At 37.0% G+C, this 18,009-nt stretch overlaps 1 long non-coding RNA gene and 1 gene segment (V, D, J or C); both read left to right on the top strand.

The window, feature by feature from the left end:
- Positions 1–334: 334 nt before the first annotated feature.
- Positions 335–6,469, top strand: LOC127506922 (immunoglobulin kappa variable 1D-13-like; the record flags this gene model as incomplete). The annotated part of the segment is given in 2 exon segments: positions 335–417; positions 6,130–6,469. Coding segments are annotated over 2 exon segments (327 nt in total), but the record flags the coding sequence as incomplete, so codon positions are not given.
- A 2,863-nt stretch (positions 6,470–9,332) lies between these two features.
- Positions 9,333–17,424, top strand: LOC127506928 (uncharacterized). The gene is made up of 3 exons (XR_007928145.1): positions 9,333–9,512; positions 14,013–14,442; positions 16,130–17,424. It is a non-coding gene; the product is annotated as an uncharacterized LOC127506928 (long non-coding RNA).
- The last annotated feature ends 585 nt before the right edge of the window (positions 17,425–18,009 follow it).

The raw sequence follows: 18,009 nt of genomic DNA, 5'->3' as shown, positions 1-18,009 counted from the left end.
TGTAAATCCTGCCCACTTCTTTGCATTGTCACACATGCTTCAGTGCTCTGAGAGTGTTTATAGTGCTGTGAGTTTAACACTTCATGACTGAGAGCAGAACAGAACACAATCTTCATCATCACACAAGACAAAAGAACAACAATGAACAAAATCACCTTCTTCATCTGGACTCTCACACTGATCGCTCAAGGTTTGTGTAACGCAGCTCTACAATTATTCTCTTGAAATATTAAATGTTTATAATTTTTTGATAATTTGATAATTTTTTAGTATTTATAATTGTATTATTATTATTTTCTTCTTCGTCTTGTTCTTTCTCTCAGAGTGTAGAGGACAGTACACTGTAACTCAGAGTCCATCAATAACAGCTCAACCAGGACAAGAAGTCAGAATAAACTGTAAAACCAGCAGTGCAGTGTGGGGTGGTAGTTACTTATACTGGTACTTACAGAAACCTGGAGAAGCTCCTAAACTCCTCATATATGATGCAACAAGCCGTTATACTGGAACTCCATCTAGATTCAGTGGCAGTGGATCTGGCAGTGATTTCACTCTGACCATCAGTGGAGTCCAGACTGAAGATACAGGAGATTATTACTGACAGAGTTTACACTATCCAAACAGTGTATGGGTGTTCACACAGTGATAAAGAGTGGTACAAAAACCTCGGTCAGTCAGACGTCACAGTGATGCACTGATACAGCTGAGAGATACTGCAGCTGCTGATGGAGGATCACAAACAACACAATGGTTTATCAAACCTTTCAGAGACTTTATTTATTATGATGTATTTAGTAAACATGTAACATACAATCTTATATCCCTTACTAAACGGGACTAAAATCTGGAGAAAATGTGAGTGGTGCTCGTCCCTGCAAAACTTTACACTACAATATTATCTGTATTATTTACTGTAGGAAAGTCAATCCCTTTAATTGCTCTTCTATACTTCACCACTAGAGGGTCACATGTCTTTAACATAACTGAGATCTACACACCTTTCCTTTAAGACTGTGACTGCATCCAAAATCACATTCTTCACATTCTCTATATAGTAGGTCAAAAACAGTATGTTACAACAGAAGTATGTCTGAATTCACAGTCTGAATGTTTCTATGATAAAGTCTGTATGGTGTCCTGGTGGCCTGTAAACAGTAGCCATCACAAATGTCAAACAGGATCGTACGCTAGACAACGTTACATAAAGCACCATCACTTCGAATTAATTATATTTAAAATACTTCTGAGTAATACAGAAGATAACGACAACATGGCAGATGTAGTACGTCCAGATTACATTCATACGCACTCATACTATACAGAACATACTTTTTTAGCGATCGTGAAGTAATTACTTGTTCAAAATAAGTGTCTGCTGAAGAGAGTATGTGATTTCAGATTAAGATTACTTTATCACACTACATGAGGACCTAAAGCTTTTCAGTGTTTTTTTGATGACTGAGGACACTTTACAATACATGGTAAGCAATTTCTATAAAAACTGATAGTTGTTAATGGATAATGAATTACTATTGTCCAAACCAGATGTTCATTAACTCACCTTTATGCCATCCCAAATGCATGTGACTTTTGTGTTGTTTTTTTCTGGAAAATATCTGTTTTGTAATAATTTTGTTTTGACTGTGTTCCCATGTGTTAGTTTTTGTTTTGTTTTTTTTTGAAAAAGTATCAGTTTGTTTATTTTGTAGTCATTCTAGCAAAAGGCAATGAAACTGTTTGTTTTATGTACACAACTTTAGGATAACCAGACAGATGATTGTGAGGGTGACCTTGAGCAGCTCTTCGTGGTGGTGTTCATTATTCTGAAGGAGGGGGAGAACTTCACGAACCGCCTGCTGACATTGACATTGTGATCGAGGGAGTTAAAGTTTTGAATCAACTCACTTCAGTCACATCAGCTTGTGCCCTGCTTCTGGGTATGATAAACATCAACCTATAATGGTTTATATTAAATAGTCATAAATTTGAATTCAGCGTGTTTTAACTTAAACCTTTTTTTTTTATTTATCATATTTCAAGTTGCACTTAATTTTGTAGTACATTGTAACAGTCACATTTCCAAAAATGTATGACCCACCTTCTGTCAGTCGTACACTACTACCGATCAAATGTTTAAGAACATTGTGCAGTTTTAACTTCCTGTTTGTTTTTGTTTTCTTTAGATGTCTTACAACAAGTGAGGGCTGAAAAAAAAGGAGGCCTCAAAGTTTGTGTTTGCTGTTTCTGCAAAACTGGCTCCGTTTCAATCCTTGAAAAGCTTCAAGTCCTGAACAGTGAACTGTAGAAGTGTTTCAGTCTGTAGTACTGTGTTTCTGTCTTCGTTTCCATGTGTATTTACTTCCATTTTACAGATGCAGGTTGCATTTATGTTGTCACGGTTTTCCAGGCTCTTTTTCCAATGACTAAAATGCATGTTTGAGCTGTTTTAACTGAAAGTAACTTGCACTGACATCTTACAATTTGTCTGTGCTATTGTTTTGTCTCAAGATGAATGCCAATGTTTTTTTATTTATTTTTTTACTGCTTAACCTCTTTCACAGACAAGGCTTAAATCTAGTCCCAGACTAAAAATCATGTCTGAGCTGTTTTAACTGAAAACATATCTTAAAATATGTCACTGCCATTGTTTTGTCTCAAGATAAACACCAGCAATGATTGTTTTTTCTAAGGCATGTCTATAAAAGCTACTGAAATAATTGAACTAAGGTCTGATCCTGGCTTAGCCTAAGCCCTGTCTGTGAAACCTGGGGCCTGTACCATGATGGTAGTTGAACAAACTCAGGGTTATAGGATTAGTTTCGAGTTGACAAAACCAAACCACTCCAATCTGGCTTTGTTGGTACCATGATGCTGATCATCAACTTTCTCTGTCAACTCAGGCTTTGATCCTGAGTTTGTGGAGCGAGTGCACATGAATGTGTGACATCAGTGGTGAACAGCCAATCACATGCTTTGCAACAGAGAGAAACTGATTCCCTTTTGCTGAAGGTTAAAAGATTGAAGAAAATGAAGAATTTAAATGCATTTACACTTAAGAAAATACGTGTCCACAAAAGAGGACAAATAAAAGAAATGATCTTGCTCAGTGCAAGTAAAACTTGTGAAGTTAGTTTATATAGTTGCTTGATAATATATAGCAATAGAGACTCATGTAGTCATTTTTAAAGAGTTATTAAGAGATTCTACAGCTTGTTTATATTACATATGATCTGTATATATTAATATTCAATTAAACTAAATGCTTAATAACTGCTAAACTAAAATTGCTTGTGTGTAATGGATTAATAATAATATAGATCATATAATAATTATATAAATCATAAAATAATTCTAATTATCATTAAAGCCAGATAATTTAATCTTTAAATATTTGTTTTTACAATATATTGTGACCTTTAATTTGGAGGAAGAGAAACTGGGGGTGTGACTTTACTGCAGTGGATGTGTCACTATCACTTTGCTCACATCTGATTGGTCCAATTTCGGTTTGAGATCTCTTATCCAGAACATAACCTGCCCCGGAGCAGGTTAGCCGTGGAGCGTAAGTTACTATGACGATGAACACCACTTAAAGCCAAGTTACTGTCATGGTACCTAAAACCCAGGATTGGCGCAAACTAATCTGAAATTTACCTGGCTAGCCAGCTAATCCGGCTTGATGGTACAGGCCCCAGGTTTATTTGTTTGTCACCATGAAATGCCATTTTTACAGCCACTTGTTTTTCCTGAATGTGATGTTAATTCCTGTTCCAACAGTGTGTGGTTATAAATGAATACATTTGTATGTAAACTGAAGTGTGAATTGTTCATTAAAACCATATTAACTGCAGCCGTTACATTGTCTCTGACTGAAATGAGTAGAAATAGACATTTAACTGGCTTAGAATCTTGCTGTACATAAAGCAAGATTGATTTGATATTGTTTCCACATTAATTCAATGTTAAATAGGTGATTTAATTAAGGTTGAAAAAACATTGATTTTACAACCATGTTGATCTATTTTTCATCATTGAAATAACATTATTTCAGGGTGCAAACCTGATGAAAAATCAATTCAAAATTCAACGTTGATTCAATGATAATTTGGTTAATGCATTAACATTGATTAAACGTGGATTCAAGGTTGGTCTGCTATCTGGGGACGTTTCTGTAGAATGACCCTACAACTGGGTGATCACAGAATGAGTAGCAGTCGTGTTCTGTCAGGCACAGACAGCCCAATCAATTCATCATAGAACAAAATTACCACCCAATCACAATTTGTTATCGATTAGTGAAGGCGGGATAGGCGGAATCACGCTGAATGACAGACCGGATGCTCTCTCTCTCGCGCTCGCTGTCTCTCTTTCCTTGCGCGCGATCAGTTCTCATTGAGCCTGAATGGTCAAATGCACACATAGTTGTCAAAATGTCCATCGTATGGAGTATCTCACGTAACTACAGTCGGTTATGGCTTAAGTTGGTGTAAACAGGTGGGTGAAAACAGGATATGTGTCAGTATATTAAATATTACATCCATGGATTCGGTCTTAAAGAGACAGTAGCCTAATTAAATATTTGTCTGTCATTAATGTTAATAAAACAACAAAAGATGTTAAATAAATGTATACATGGTAAATAAACCTGCTGTATCTGAAAAAAACAAGTTTATTTAATTTGTATCTCTATCATATTTGTTGTATTGTTTGTAATTTGTTTATATATATATATATATATATATATATATATATAGATAGATAGATAGATACATATATATAGTAAAATATAAAAATATAATTGTCATTTTGGCCACCCCTTGCTCACCCGTCCCGTATTCCCCCATGAGAAATCTGGTCACCCTACGCTCACATAGTTCACACGAACTCAAAAACTTGCGTACACGAGCTGAGACCTGACACGAGATTTGATCGTATCCACCGCTCACATCCATATTGATAAATACCAAGTTTTGTGTGGAAACGACCGTACGCCCAGTTTTCTGTCGTACGTTAATTTTGTAAATGAGGCCCTTTGTGTTTTAGAGCGCGTCCACACGGAGACGCGTTTAGCTGTATATGTAAAAATTTTGTATCGTATTGGCGTTTCGTCCAGACGGATCCGGTGTTTTGGGAGCCTGAAACTGCTATTTTTTGAAACCGTGTCCCAGAGTGGATAAATCTGAAAACGACACCCTTGTGTTTTTGTGTGAACAGCCAATCCGTATATTTAGTGAAACGACGATGTCATCCCCCCACGTCTCGACCCTAGTCAGACATCGCTACGTCACGTAACAGCAACAACAACAACAATAGCGGATTACATGCTTGTGTTCGTGCTTGATAACTAAGTTTTAAGCGCAGCTTTGAGTCAAGAATTGTTTTACTCTCAAGTCAATTCTTAGCAGAGTTCTTGTGAGTAATTCTCAGAGGCTTGATAAATACGGCCCTGTTCTGTTTCAGTTAATTCTCTTCCTCTGTGTATTTAAACCCTGAGTTCTCCTCTGTTCTTCATCTTCTATTGAAGTAATGTTTGTTTCATTAAAGGTATCTTCATTGTGCATTCTGCTCTTTTTGGATCGTTTATACATGTGACAATATCCTATATTTCTCATTCATTCTTTTATCTTGTGCTGATATAACACTGTTTAAAGAAATATATTTCATGAGTTGTGAAAACTGCTACATTCCTCCAAAGCACAAGAGTACATGATTTAAATATAGAGAGTCACTTTGCATTGTCACACATGCTTCAGTGCTCTGAGAGTGTTTATAGTGCTGTGAGTTTAACACTTCATGACTGAGAGCAGAACAGAACACAATCTTCATCATCACACAAGAAAAAAGAACAACAATGAACAAAATCACCTTCTTCATCTGGACATTGATCTGTATATCAGGTATACAGTGAAACTCTGACTCGCTTAAAACTAAAAATACTAAAGTTTTATATTTTATGAGTATGACATCTATTTCTAATATGACACATCGTTTTTCTATTGCCTTGATTTACTTCACATTTGAATCTATTCATTTCTCTTCAGGCTCCAGTGGACAGATCACAGTTACTCAAACTCCTGTAGTTCATACAGTCACACCAGGAGAAACTGTTGTGATGAGATGCAGCGCCAGCACTCCTTTAACAGGCTGTACTCCACCCTGTCTGTCCTGGTACTTACAGAAACCTGGAGAAGCTCCTAAACTCCTGATTTATCGGATCAACAGACTCCAGTCTGGAACTCCATCTAGATTCAGTGGCAGTGGATCTGGCAGTGATTTCACTCTGATCATCAGTGGAGTCCAGACTGAAGATACAGGAGATTATTACTGTCAGAGTTTCCACTATCCAAACAGTCAATATGTGTTCACACAGTGATAAAGAGTGGTACAAAAACCTCGGTCAGTCAGACGTCACAGTGATGCACTGATACAGCTGAGAGATACTGCAGCTGCTGATGGAGGATCACAAACAACACAATGTTGTATCAAACCTTTCAGAGACTTTATTTATTTATTATGATTTATTAAGTAAACATGTAACATACAATCTTATATCACTTACTAAACTGAACTAAAATCTGGAGAAAATGTGAGCGATGCTCATCCCTGCAAAACTTTACACTACAATATTATCTGTATTATTTACTGTAGGAAAGTCAATCCCTTTAATTGGACTTCCATACTTCACCACTAGAGAGTCACATGTCTTTTACATTTTCTACACACCTTTCCTTTAAGACCGTGACTGCATCCAAAATCATTCTTCACATTCTCTATATAGTAGGTCAAAAACAGTATGCTACAACAGAAGTATGTCTGAATTCACAGTCTGAATGTTTCTATGATAAAGTCTGTATGGTGTCCTGGTGGCATGTAAACAGTAGCCAGCACAAATGTCAAACAGGATTGTACGCTAGACAACGTTACATAAAGCACCATCACTTCGAATTAATTATATTTGAAAGACTTCTGAGTAATACTGAAGATAATGACAACATGGCAGATGTAGTACGTCCAGATTACATTCATACACACTCATACTATACAGAACATACTTTTTTTGGCGGTCGTGAAGTAATTACTTGTTCAAAATAAGTGCCTACTGAAGAGAGTATGTGATTTCAGACGCAGCCCATGTGCTTGATACTCCATACACTTTATTGTAATTAATGTCTAACTGTTAATCTGTTACCAGATTAAGATTATTTTGTCGCACTAATGATATTTTTGGAAGTGTCAGTGAGTTTCACATGATGGTTGATTGTTTATTATTCATTTATATTTATGGGCGGAGAGAATGCATAAGCTAGTGAAGCGCAGAGCAGAATCGATTCAAGTCATCTTCATTTATATAGCGCTACTTACAATACAGATTGTTTCAGAGCAGCTTCACAGTGATAATAGGAAAATTAATAGAAAGGGTTTGTTTTGGCTTTACAGCAGCTCTAAGATAAAGTTTATCAAGTTAAAGTTTTTGATTGAATCACTTTTGTTGTAAAAGTCATTAATTATTAACTTAGGGGACGCTTAAATGACACCTTTTTAACTGAAAACAGAACAGAAACAGAAACTTTTAATGCGTTCTTGCCGTTCATTTACGTGTTCAAGGGTAGACTATGAAATAACAATTTGTAACGTCTGTAACGTCATTTTTCATGTGTGGAAAAAACGACGAAACTAAACTAGCCAATCAGATTTCTTTTCACCCATATCCGTCCACCCATGCACGCACATACACACATTTGACTTTACAACACACAAACGCACACCTTTATTTATTCTCATTCTCTCTTGCTTTCTTGATATGTCATGAGTGTACGCAGATAGATTTTAATAATCAATTTAAAAATTATGTAAAAAAAAAAAAAACGGCATTAATTAGCGCCCTCTCATGGTACGCACATGCGTACAGCCGTACAGCTGCAGGCGCCACTGATGAAAATGAAAATAAAAATATGAAAAAACGACTCGAGATTTGTTTATTTATGCTCATGAGGAGGGTCGAATATGTGATAAATGAATGGTTTCTTCGTTTTTCTGTTTAGAAGACAAAAACGAGAAAACAAATTATCCGAAGGTACACAGACCCAATGTCAGCCATGGTACTTGCATGATGTTTTATGCACAGTAACTCAGGCGCAAGACATTAAAATGGCGCCACAAAACCAAATTAAAGCGGGATGAAGCTTTGATCTCTAACTGTCCAATGACAGTGAGTGTTACATGTGAGAGAGGGTTGGCTCTTCAAATTGAGGCGAAAGTTGATTGGTTGCTCCCACATGTGTACTGTCCAATGGCATTTTACCACTCGATTGACAAATGGATAAAGAAAAGCATTTGGCAAACCGACAAAGAAAAGCAATTTGTAGAAAGAGAGAAAAAAACATTTGCCAAATTCTTTAAAAAAAAAAGCAATTTAAATGCGCATTTAAAATGATTTACTAATGTACTTTTTATTGTTTTATTGATCTACGTTTTAAAAAATGAATTAAATAACCCGTTTCAAATTTGTCTATTTATTTATACATTCAAAAAAGATTTTTTGAATTTATTGTTTTATAGTTTTATGAAACTACATTTAAAAACAGGAATTAAATAAACAACTTTAAATATGTCTATTAATTTGCCCATATAAAAAGTGATTCATTTATATACATTTTTATGTTTGAATTATTAAATTAATTAATTGATTCTTCGTTTTATTTTTAAGTGGCACTCCTGATCCTCCTTAAGTAACACGTCAACATTGATCAAAAGATAATGGACTTATTTTATTTATTTATTTATTTTTCTGGTTTACCTTAAATACAGTAAATTTGATTTATTTAGTACTTGATTTCTTATTGTTATCATGTTTTTTAAAGGTGTAGTACATAACTGTACTCATAAAGAAATAATTATTGTGTTTGACGAATACGTATAAAATGATCTACACTCATGATTCTCCAGTCATTTCGGTGGCCTAGAAAAATCTTCTTTTGTCCCTCCTTATGGTGGCCACCATGTTGAGATCACATGACCAGATGAATGCTGCTCACTTTATCTTGGTCACATATTATCAGAAACATTCACCTTATATAAATGAATCATGAATGAGAGTGAATAGATTATTTCTACAGCGGCACTGAAAGCTGAAAATGCTTCATCCACACTGACAGATGTTCATATAAAGTCAAAGACTAGTGTCTTATCAGTCTGCAAAACATAAAAAAACATTTTACAATTAATCAATATGAACAATTAATCATTAAATGGTTCAACAACATTCTGAAAGGTAAAATCTTATATGTACAGAGTTTATTAGTTTGTTAGCAGCTCACGCTGTTGTAAATCCTGCCCACTTCTTTGCATTGTCACACATGCTTCAGTGCTCTGAGAGTGTTTATAGTGCTGTGAGTTTAACACTTCATGACTGAGAGCAGAACAGAACACAATCTTCATCATCACACAAGACAAAAGAACAACAATGAACACAATCACCTTCTTCATCTGGACTCTCACACTGTTTATTCAAGGTTTGTGTAATGCAGTTTTTACAATTATACTCTTACAATATTAAATGTTTATAATTTTAGATGATAATTTTTAGAATTGATAATTTTATTTTTATTATTTTTTTTCTTGTTGTTCTTTCTCTCAGAGTGTAGAGGACAGTACACTGTAACTCAGAGTCCATCAACAATAACAGCTCAACCAGGACAAGAAGTCAGAATAAACTGTAAAGCCAGCAGTGCAGTGCATGGTGGTGATGAGTTACACTGGTACTTACAGAAACCTGGAGAAGCTCCTAAACTCCTCATATATGAAGCAACAAGCCGTTATACTGGAACTCCATCTAGATTCAGTGGCAGTGGATCTGGCAGTGATTTCACTCTGACCATCAGTGGAGTCCAGACTGAAGATACAGGAGATTATTACTGTCAGAGTGCACACAGCATCAACAGTCAATATGTGTTCACACAGTGATAAAGAGTGGTACAAAAACCTCGGTCAGTCAGACGTCACAGTGATGCACTGATACAGCTGAGAGATACTGCAGCTGCTGATGGAGGATCACAAACAACACAATGGTGTATCAAACCTTTCAGAAACATTATTTATTTATTTTGAGGTACTAAGCATGTAACATAATCTTTATATTATATAAATGTTAGTGGTGCTTGGCCCTGCAAAACTTGCCACAACAATATAATCTAACAGCAGGAAAGTCCGTCACTTTAATTGCACTTCCATACTTCATCACTAGATGGTGTGTCTGTTACATAACTGAGTTCTCTATCTGTCAGTCACTTGGTGTGTGCAAACCCTCAGAAAGGGAAGAAATACTTACTGGCGTTCAGAACGCCTGTGCTGTATGACTTCCCTAAGATCCTGCTTCTTCCTCCTAGCTTCTCGCCTTCTCTGCGACCTGCTCCTCTGAGGAGGAGGGGTCAGAGCGGCGACGCTAGATTTCTGGCCCTGTCTATGGTCCTCAGACCAGGATGGGCCAGGTCCCCCTGGCTTTCTGGGCGTGGATCAAGATCGGCGCGGTATGCAAGATTTAAAAGCTGCTGAGCACGCCCTCGCCTCTTTGAACTTCCCAACAGCTGCCTCGATGGAAGTGCCAAAAAGTTTAGAGGGCGAGACCGGGGCATCCAGGAGAAAACTCTTCTCTTTCTCTCCGATATCCACCAAGTTCACCCACAGGTGTCTCACCGTTGCCACCATTGCTGCCATCGATCTACCAATCGCAGCAGCGGTCTGCTTAGTGGCACGGAGAGCCAGATCTGTGGTGTCGCGCAACTCAGCTACCGCCTAAGGTGAAAGACCCTGACCCTGGTCTAAATCTTTCAGCAGATCAGCCTGGTATGCTTGGAGCACTGCCATGGTATGCAGTGAAGCACCAGCCTGACCCGCCACCGCGTATGCTCTGCCATTCAGACGCGAGGTGGTTTTAAGCGGTCTGGTAGGCAGAGCCAGAGCCTTAAGGGCGACGAGATAATTCGCAAACGTCTCATCAATGGGGGGCATCACCACATATCCATGCTCACGCAACCCCTCAACATTGGCATAATTTGCATGCCCATGTCGATGGATGCAGGCTGAATATGGGTTCTTCCATGCTTTCTCGAACTCAGAATGGAGATCGGGAAGGAATGGAAGGCTCACGGGGGCTGCACGACGGTGGCCAGAAAGATAACGTTCGTCCAATCTACCACGAACAGTCTCTTCCTGAACGCGCTCCCACAACAGCTTTAATCTATCTGAAGCACGCCCCATCACGTCGAGCAGCTCCTCATACGCGGGGCAGGATGGCCGAGATGGCTCAGATCTAATACTTTCACTGCCAGCCTCGGCCATCGGCTGCTCTTCATCTTGGCTAGGAGCCAAAAGAGCACTATCTGCTGAACCAGAGGATGCAAGAGAAATGGCATCCTCATCGAACAGATCACTCACCGAACGCTTTGAGAAGGGTGTCACTGTCTCACGCGATTCGGCAGCTCGCGAGAGACAGTGACACCCTTCTCAAAGCGTTCGGTGAGCTCCACCTGTGAACCCCACGACTTAAGCCGCCTCTCTGCCTCAGCACGAGAGGGGCCCGAGCCGCCAGGCACAGATGTCTGTCCTTCCTCTCTCAAGAAGATGGACAGACAAGAGCGGAGCGTCCTCATGGGAAGACGCTCGAAATGCACGCAAACTGATCCCTCGAGAACAGAGCGGTGCATGCTCTTCGCCCAGACAATGAATGCACAAGTCGTGTGTGTCCTCCGGTTTCAAATATCTAGGACACGGATCAGCACAACGCTTGAAACGTTTCTCAGCCATGATAATTGTCTTACCTTGAACAGATCGCTACAGACAAACAGTCCCTAAAGACGAAAAGAGGATGACATGTTCTCTAGGCGCCCCTTTTATACTTCCTGGTTACACCTGAATTACGTCATAGGCTTGTCAATAGGATTGTCGTGATTTGACAGATTGTTTCAGACACCGGTCACGCGAGGATGTTTTCTCATTTGTGTTCTAGGATGCAGTGCGAGTTACCTTTCGAAAGGGAACAATAATTTAAACATTTCTATACTTAAATTACATTTCTGTACTTGAATTATAAATCACTGAATTATGAGCACAAAATGAACAAAACAAGATTCAGTTTCATTGACTGAAATACAGAAAGTAGCAACATTTAAATTCTGATGTCAAATGAAATATATCTACAATAACTATATGAATTATGTTTATATTTTTTTCTGAACGTTTACTATATATAATTACAATTATAATTATTTGTAACATTTGTAACACTTTACCCCTTATATATAATGCAGTTTTATTTTATTTATTTATTTTTTAATGCACCTTATAATGCACTGTATGATCTCAAGAATAATTGTAACCATATTTATAATACATTATAAAACTTATCTATTCATTGAACACACCATTAAAAAGTATAATGACTTAAATCAAAGCAATTTCAGAATCTGCAAATATTGCAATGCATTTTAACTTTGGTTATAATTATTTATGAAAATATATAATGAATTATAATGTACATTACAAATATGTTTATAATGCTTTATACATGAGGACTTTAACTTAATATTATCAAGTATCATTGATGAATTATGTATTTTAATACACATCATAATACATCATACTGTGAATAATGTAACATTACATAATGAATATATAATGTGAATAATGTGCATTATAACATGCATCCAAGTAAAGCAAATTTGATTTTTTAATAGGAATTAAATAGACCGTCTTACCGAGCACCGGTTTAGTTCCTCCACCGAATGTGCACCACAGTGATACAATCTAATGAAACGGTCGTACAAAAACCTCTATTCCACTCGAGTGAACACAAACTCCAGCAGAGAGAGAGAAACAACACTTCAACACACTGATATTAGAAGAAACTCAGATCTTCTCAACAGATCTTCATCATCTACAGTAAAAGACCTGGGTGTTATATTAGACTGCAACTTATCTTTCAAAAATATTTCATATGTTACAAAAACAGCTTTCTTGCACCTCAGAAACATCGCTAAGCTACAGATCATGTTATCTGTTTCTGATGCAGAAAAGTTAGTTCTCGCATTCATGACGTCTAGACTAGATTACTGTAATGCTTTACTAGCTGGTTGTCCTGCTTCCTCAATAAACAAGCTACAATTAGTACAAAATTCAGCTGCTAGAGTTCTGACCAGATGAAGAAAATATGATCATATAACACCAATTTTATCATCTCTACACTGGTTACCCATTAAGTTCTGTATTGATTTCAGAGTATTGATACTGACCTATAAAGCCTTAAATGGTTTAGCTCCTGCATTTAACTGATCTTCTACTGCCCTACAATCCATCACCCTCTTTAAGATCACAAAACTCTGGACTTTTAGTACATTTTGTTTGAAACATTATGAAGAGCAGCTACTCTAATTGTTTTCCATTTGCTTTTCTGTTTCTACCTTGAGATGCTCATCCCGAGGTAACTATAGGGATTTTTCCAGCTCCAGTTTGGATTCAGCTTCTCAGGAAGACTTCAGACGACCCAACACCTGTGAAGAGATGACCCAACTCCTGCGAGGACCTCAAAACCTGAATCAACATACACAACTGCCAAAATTGTTATATTGTAATCATTATGATCACAACTTGTAATAATTGCTTAAACAAGCTCATTGTTCTGCCTAAATTGAACTGAAATTGTAACTCTAGTGTATGTTAGTTTGTCTGTTGTAAATCCTGCCCACTTCTTTGCATTGTCACACATGCTTCAGTGCTCTGAGAGTGTTTATAGTGCTGTGAGTTTAACACTTCATGACTGAGAGCAGAACAGAACACAATCTTCATCATCACACAAGACAAAAGAACAACAATGAACAAAATCACCTTCTTCATCTGGACTCTCACTCTGTTTATTCAAGGTAAGACTGATAAAAACTGACTCTGGTTTTGGTGTTCTTGTAAAAGTATATGATGGTAGTAGTTTTAAACACTAATTGTTTTTCTTTTCTCTTCTTCAGAATCCAGAGGAGTGACTCTGACTCAACCTGAAGTTAAAACTGTCCAACAGGGTCAAACAGCTACAATAGAGTGTCATATAGATGTAGGAATATACAGCAGCTACTTAGCCTGGTATCAGCAGAAACCTGGAGAAGCTCCTAAACTCCTGATTTATTATATAAACACCCTCCAGTCAGGAACTCCATCTAGATTCAGTGGCAGTGGAACAGCAAGTACTGGACGAGATTTCACTCTGACCATCAGTGGAGTCCAGAATGAAGATACAGGAGATTATTACTGTCAGAGTTGGCACTATGTCAACAGTAAATATGTGTTCACACAGTGATAAAGAGTGGTACAAAAACCTCGGTCAGTCAGACGTCACAGTGATGCACTGATACAGCTGAGAGATACTGCAGCTGCTGATGGAGGATCACAAACAACACAATGGTAATGTTTAGCAAAGTTTCTAAAGACTTTTAAAATTAATTAATAGAGTGAATATACATTTATATTTAGTCATTTATTTTTTTTTATGAAATAACGGTAACACTTTACAATAAGGTTCATTAGTTAACGTTAGTGAACTACATTAGTTAACATGAACTAATAATGAACTGCACTTATACAGCATTTATTAATCTTTGTTAATGTTAATTTCAACATTTACTAATACATTATTAAAATCTTGTTAACATTAATTAATGCACTGTGAACTAACATGAAAAAACTATGAACAACTGTATTTTCATTAACTAATGTTCACGAAGATTAGTAAATACAGTAACAGATGTATTGCTCATGGTCAGTTCATGTTAGTTAATACATTAACTAATGTTTAACTAATGAACCTTATAGTAAAGTGTTACCGAAATAACCGTTAGTACTCATATGAATTATGGCAGCACTGGGATGCTTTATTGTTTGTGTTTCAGATCACAGTAAGAGAGCGATGTGGAGTGAAGAAGAAATAGCAGTTGTTTTTCATGTGTTTTCTCTCACTCCAGGATTGAAAGAAGCGGTTTCTTTCTCCAGTGGTTGTGGAAAAATATGCATACTAACTAATCAGATTTAGTCTGAAAGGTAAGTTAGAAAGTTCTTGCTTATAGAAGTGTTATATAAAAGTAATATGACATTCACAGTCGTGCTGCTCTTCATGTCTATGGTAGAATCACAGCCGTGCTGATATTCAGTATAACTGCACTCTTGATCATGTGAAGCTGATTAAATGTGGCAGGATGAAATAAACAGCACCTGGAGATCACGTGACCCTTCGGCAGCAATGCACTCACAGTCCTTCGCTTGTCTCACTTTGTCAGATATTGTATAATCCTGTCAGTAAATTCTGAACCATTTTTTTTCTAGCCCACTATGAGCACCCCAGCAGTCAAGGACAATCGGAAAAGAGAGATTGAACAATCGCCAATAAAGAAAAAATTCAAAGATTCCACCATCTCCAGAGAGGATCTCAACACTGCTATTGCTAACGGTATCAAGCTAACGCTCAAAGAGCAACAAAGTACTCTCGATTCAGTTGTGGCTTCGACAGTAAGAGAAGTGATAGACTCTGCACTGATCCCAGCACTCTGTGATCTATATTTGGATATACAAACAACCAACGATTCTGTTAAAGAACAAAAAGCAGAAGTTGAAAAGCTAGCCAAAACGGAAAAACAGAGACGTGACCGGGTCGATTCTGTTCAGGCTGCTGCACGTGAGGATAGGAGGACAGTCACAAACTCACCAACTCACCAAAAATGACGGACACTGAAGACAGGAGCAGGAGAAATAATGTACGACTGGTGGCTCTGCCTGAGGGGGCGGAGGGCTCTGATGCAGCGGGCTTCCTCAGAGCTCATCTTTCCAGGTGGATCTCTTCACTGAAAGGCCGTGACATCGAGATTGACCGGGCCCATCGCGTGTATGACTGACACGCTGATTCATTACGCTCCGAATCTTCCTGAAGCAGTGTTTTGAAATCAGCCATCACTAAATGTTTTTTTTTTTGCACACCAAAAATATTCTCGTCGCTTCATAATATTAATATTGAACCACTGTACTCACATGAACTGATTTAAATATGTTTTTAGTACCTTTATGGATCTTGAGAGAGGAAATGTCATTGCTCCCTATGTAGGCCTCACTGAGCCATCGGATTTCAACAAAAATGTCTTAATTTGTGTTCCGAAGATCAACAAAGATCTTACGGGTGTAAAACGGCACGAGTAATTAATGACAGAATTTTCATTTTTGGGTGAACTAACCCTTTAAGAGAACGATAACAAGGTGGCCATGGACACTTCATCCCCTTGGAATTATAAGGTTCTGTCTGCGTTCTGAGCAGTTTTGAGATATTGAGCTTCAAAGTTTTTGCATTCCATATAGCAAAAACTATGTGGGGAACAAGTTTCTTTCAAACATGAAAATGACAGGGACAGTAAATGTATTCTAAATGTACAATATCAAAATCCTCTCAAATTTGTAAATGGGGATTTTTGGAACGGGTCAAATGCAGATAGAACCTTCTAATTCTAATTCTAAAAAAAAAAAAAAACACTTTTCGCTTGGAATTATAAGGTTCTATCTGGTAAAAAATTAATTGAAGCAATAATTTTCAAGAAACACAAACAGTTTGCTTATAATTTCCTTTAAAACATAAAATTAGTGTTGTAACAATGTGTTGACATGCATGAGAAAGTTTAATTTAATGGTTTTTATGACATTTATTTTTTATATTTTAAATGAATATTTATATATGGGTAATTTAACACATTATTGCAGGAACTATTTAAGTATAAGTTTCCTTTTGTTTAGACAGAAAGCAGCAATATTGTAAAATTTAAGACATTTTAAGTCTAAAAAGCTGCAAGAAAACAGACAATGCTTCAGCTAAAATTATCGTTTTTTCATTAAAGTAGTAAATCGAACTAACATTTTCTGTGATTAATTAGATAATCACAAAATAGCCTGTACATACAACATGAGAGGAACATTGCGGTTCACTGGAGCTTAAGTTTTAGATAAAACTTCATCAGAATTTAATAGATAACAATAAAATCAGACTGGATTTTAAACGAGCTATAGCCCGCGCCGGAAGTGAAGGCTGGCGTCAGCAACTGAAGACTCAAACATGTGTCAGCAATCTTTTATACTCCAAGTGTAAGATAATGATTGGTTAAATCATTAATCAATAGGTGACGTAACATTGAGTCTTCCTGGCAGAACTTACACTAGAGCTTACATTTTTCTTAATTGCATTTACACTCACAGTTAAGACACTTGCGATTGCATTTTCATTAAATGTCCCGCAATGAATGTAACAAATTTATTATTGCTTGCTCTGTCAGTATGGTTGTATGTTTTTCTCTTTTTATCATTCTGATTATTGTTTATGCATCAATTATATTAATAAAACGATGTGTAGTCCATCTGGATGCTGAGTGTTATTTATAATAATAATAATAATAATAATAATAATTTTTGTTCCCAAAAATAACTCTGGTGATGTCTTAACACATCTTTCACATCTGCACTTTGCTCTGAAGTGAACAGGTGCTGGTGGTGTGATGGTGTGGAGGATATTTCTTGACACAGTTTGGGCCTTTAGTACCATTTGAGCATCATTCAAACACCACAGCCTACCTGAGTGTTGTTGATGACCATGTCCATCCCTTTATGACCACATTATACCATCTTCTGATGGCTACTTCCAGCAGGATAACACACCATGTCACAAAGCTCAAATCATCTCAAACTGGGTTCTTGAACATGACAATGAGTTCACTAAACTCAAATGAGCTCCACAGTCACAGATCTCAGTCCAGTAGAGCGCCTTTGGGATGTGCTGGAACTGGAGATTTGAGGCATGATAATGCAAAAGCTTTTGTACAGTGTTGAAAAACATTAGCAGCTGAGAAGTAAAAAAAATAAATAAAATAAAAAGATAAAGAAATAGGCCTATGTAATTCATTGCTGTGACCCAGAAGAATAACCCTACTCTGTGTAGCTGTCCAAAAT

This window comes from Ctenopharyngodon idella, chromosome 24 (genome assembly GCF_019924925.1).
Source record: "Ctenopharyngodon idella isolate HZGC_01 chromosome 24, HZGC01, whole genome shotgun sequence".
In the NCBI taxonomy this organism is placed as follows: domain Eukaryota; kingdom Metazoa; phylum Chordata; class Actinopteri; order Cypriniformes; family Xenocyprididae; genus Ctenopharyngodon; species Ctenopharyngodon idella.
Note: the sequence above shows the minus strand (reverse complement) of the source record. Positions and strands in the feature narration are given on the sequence as shown.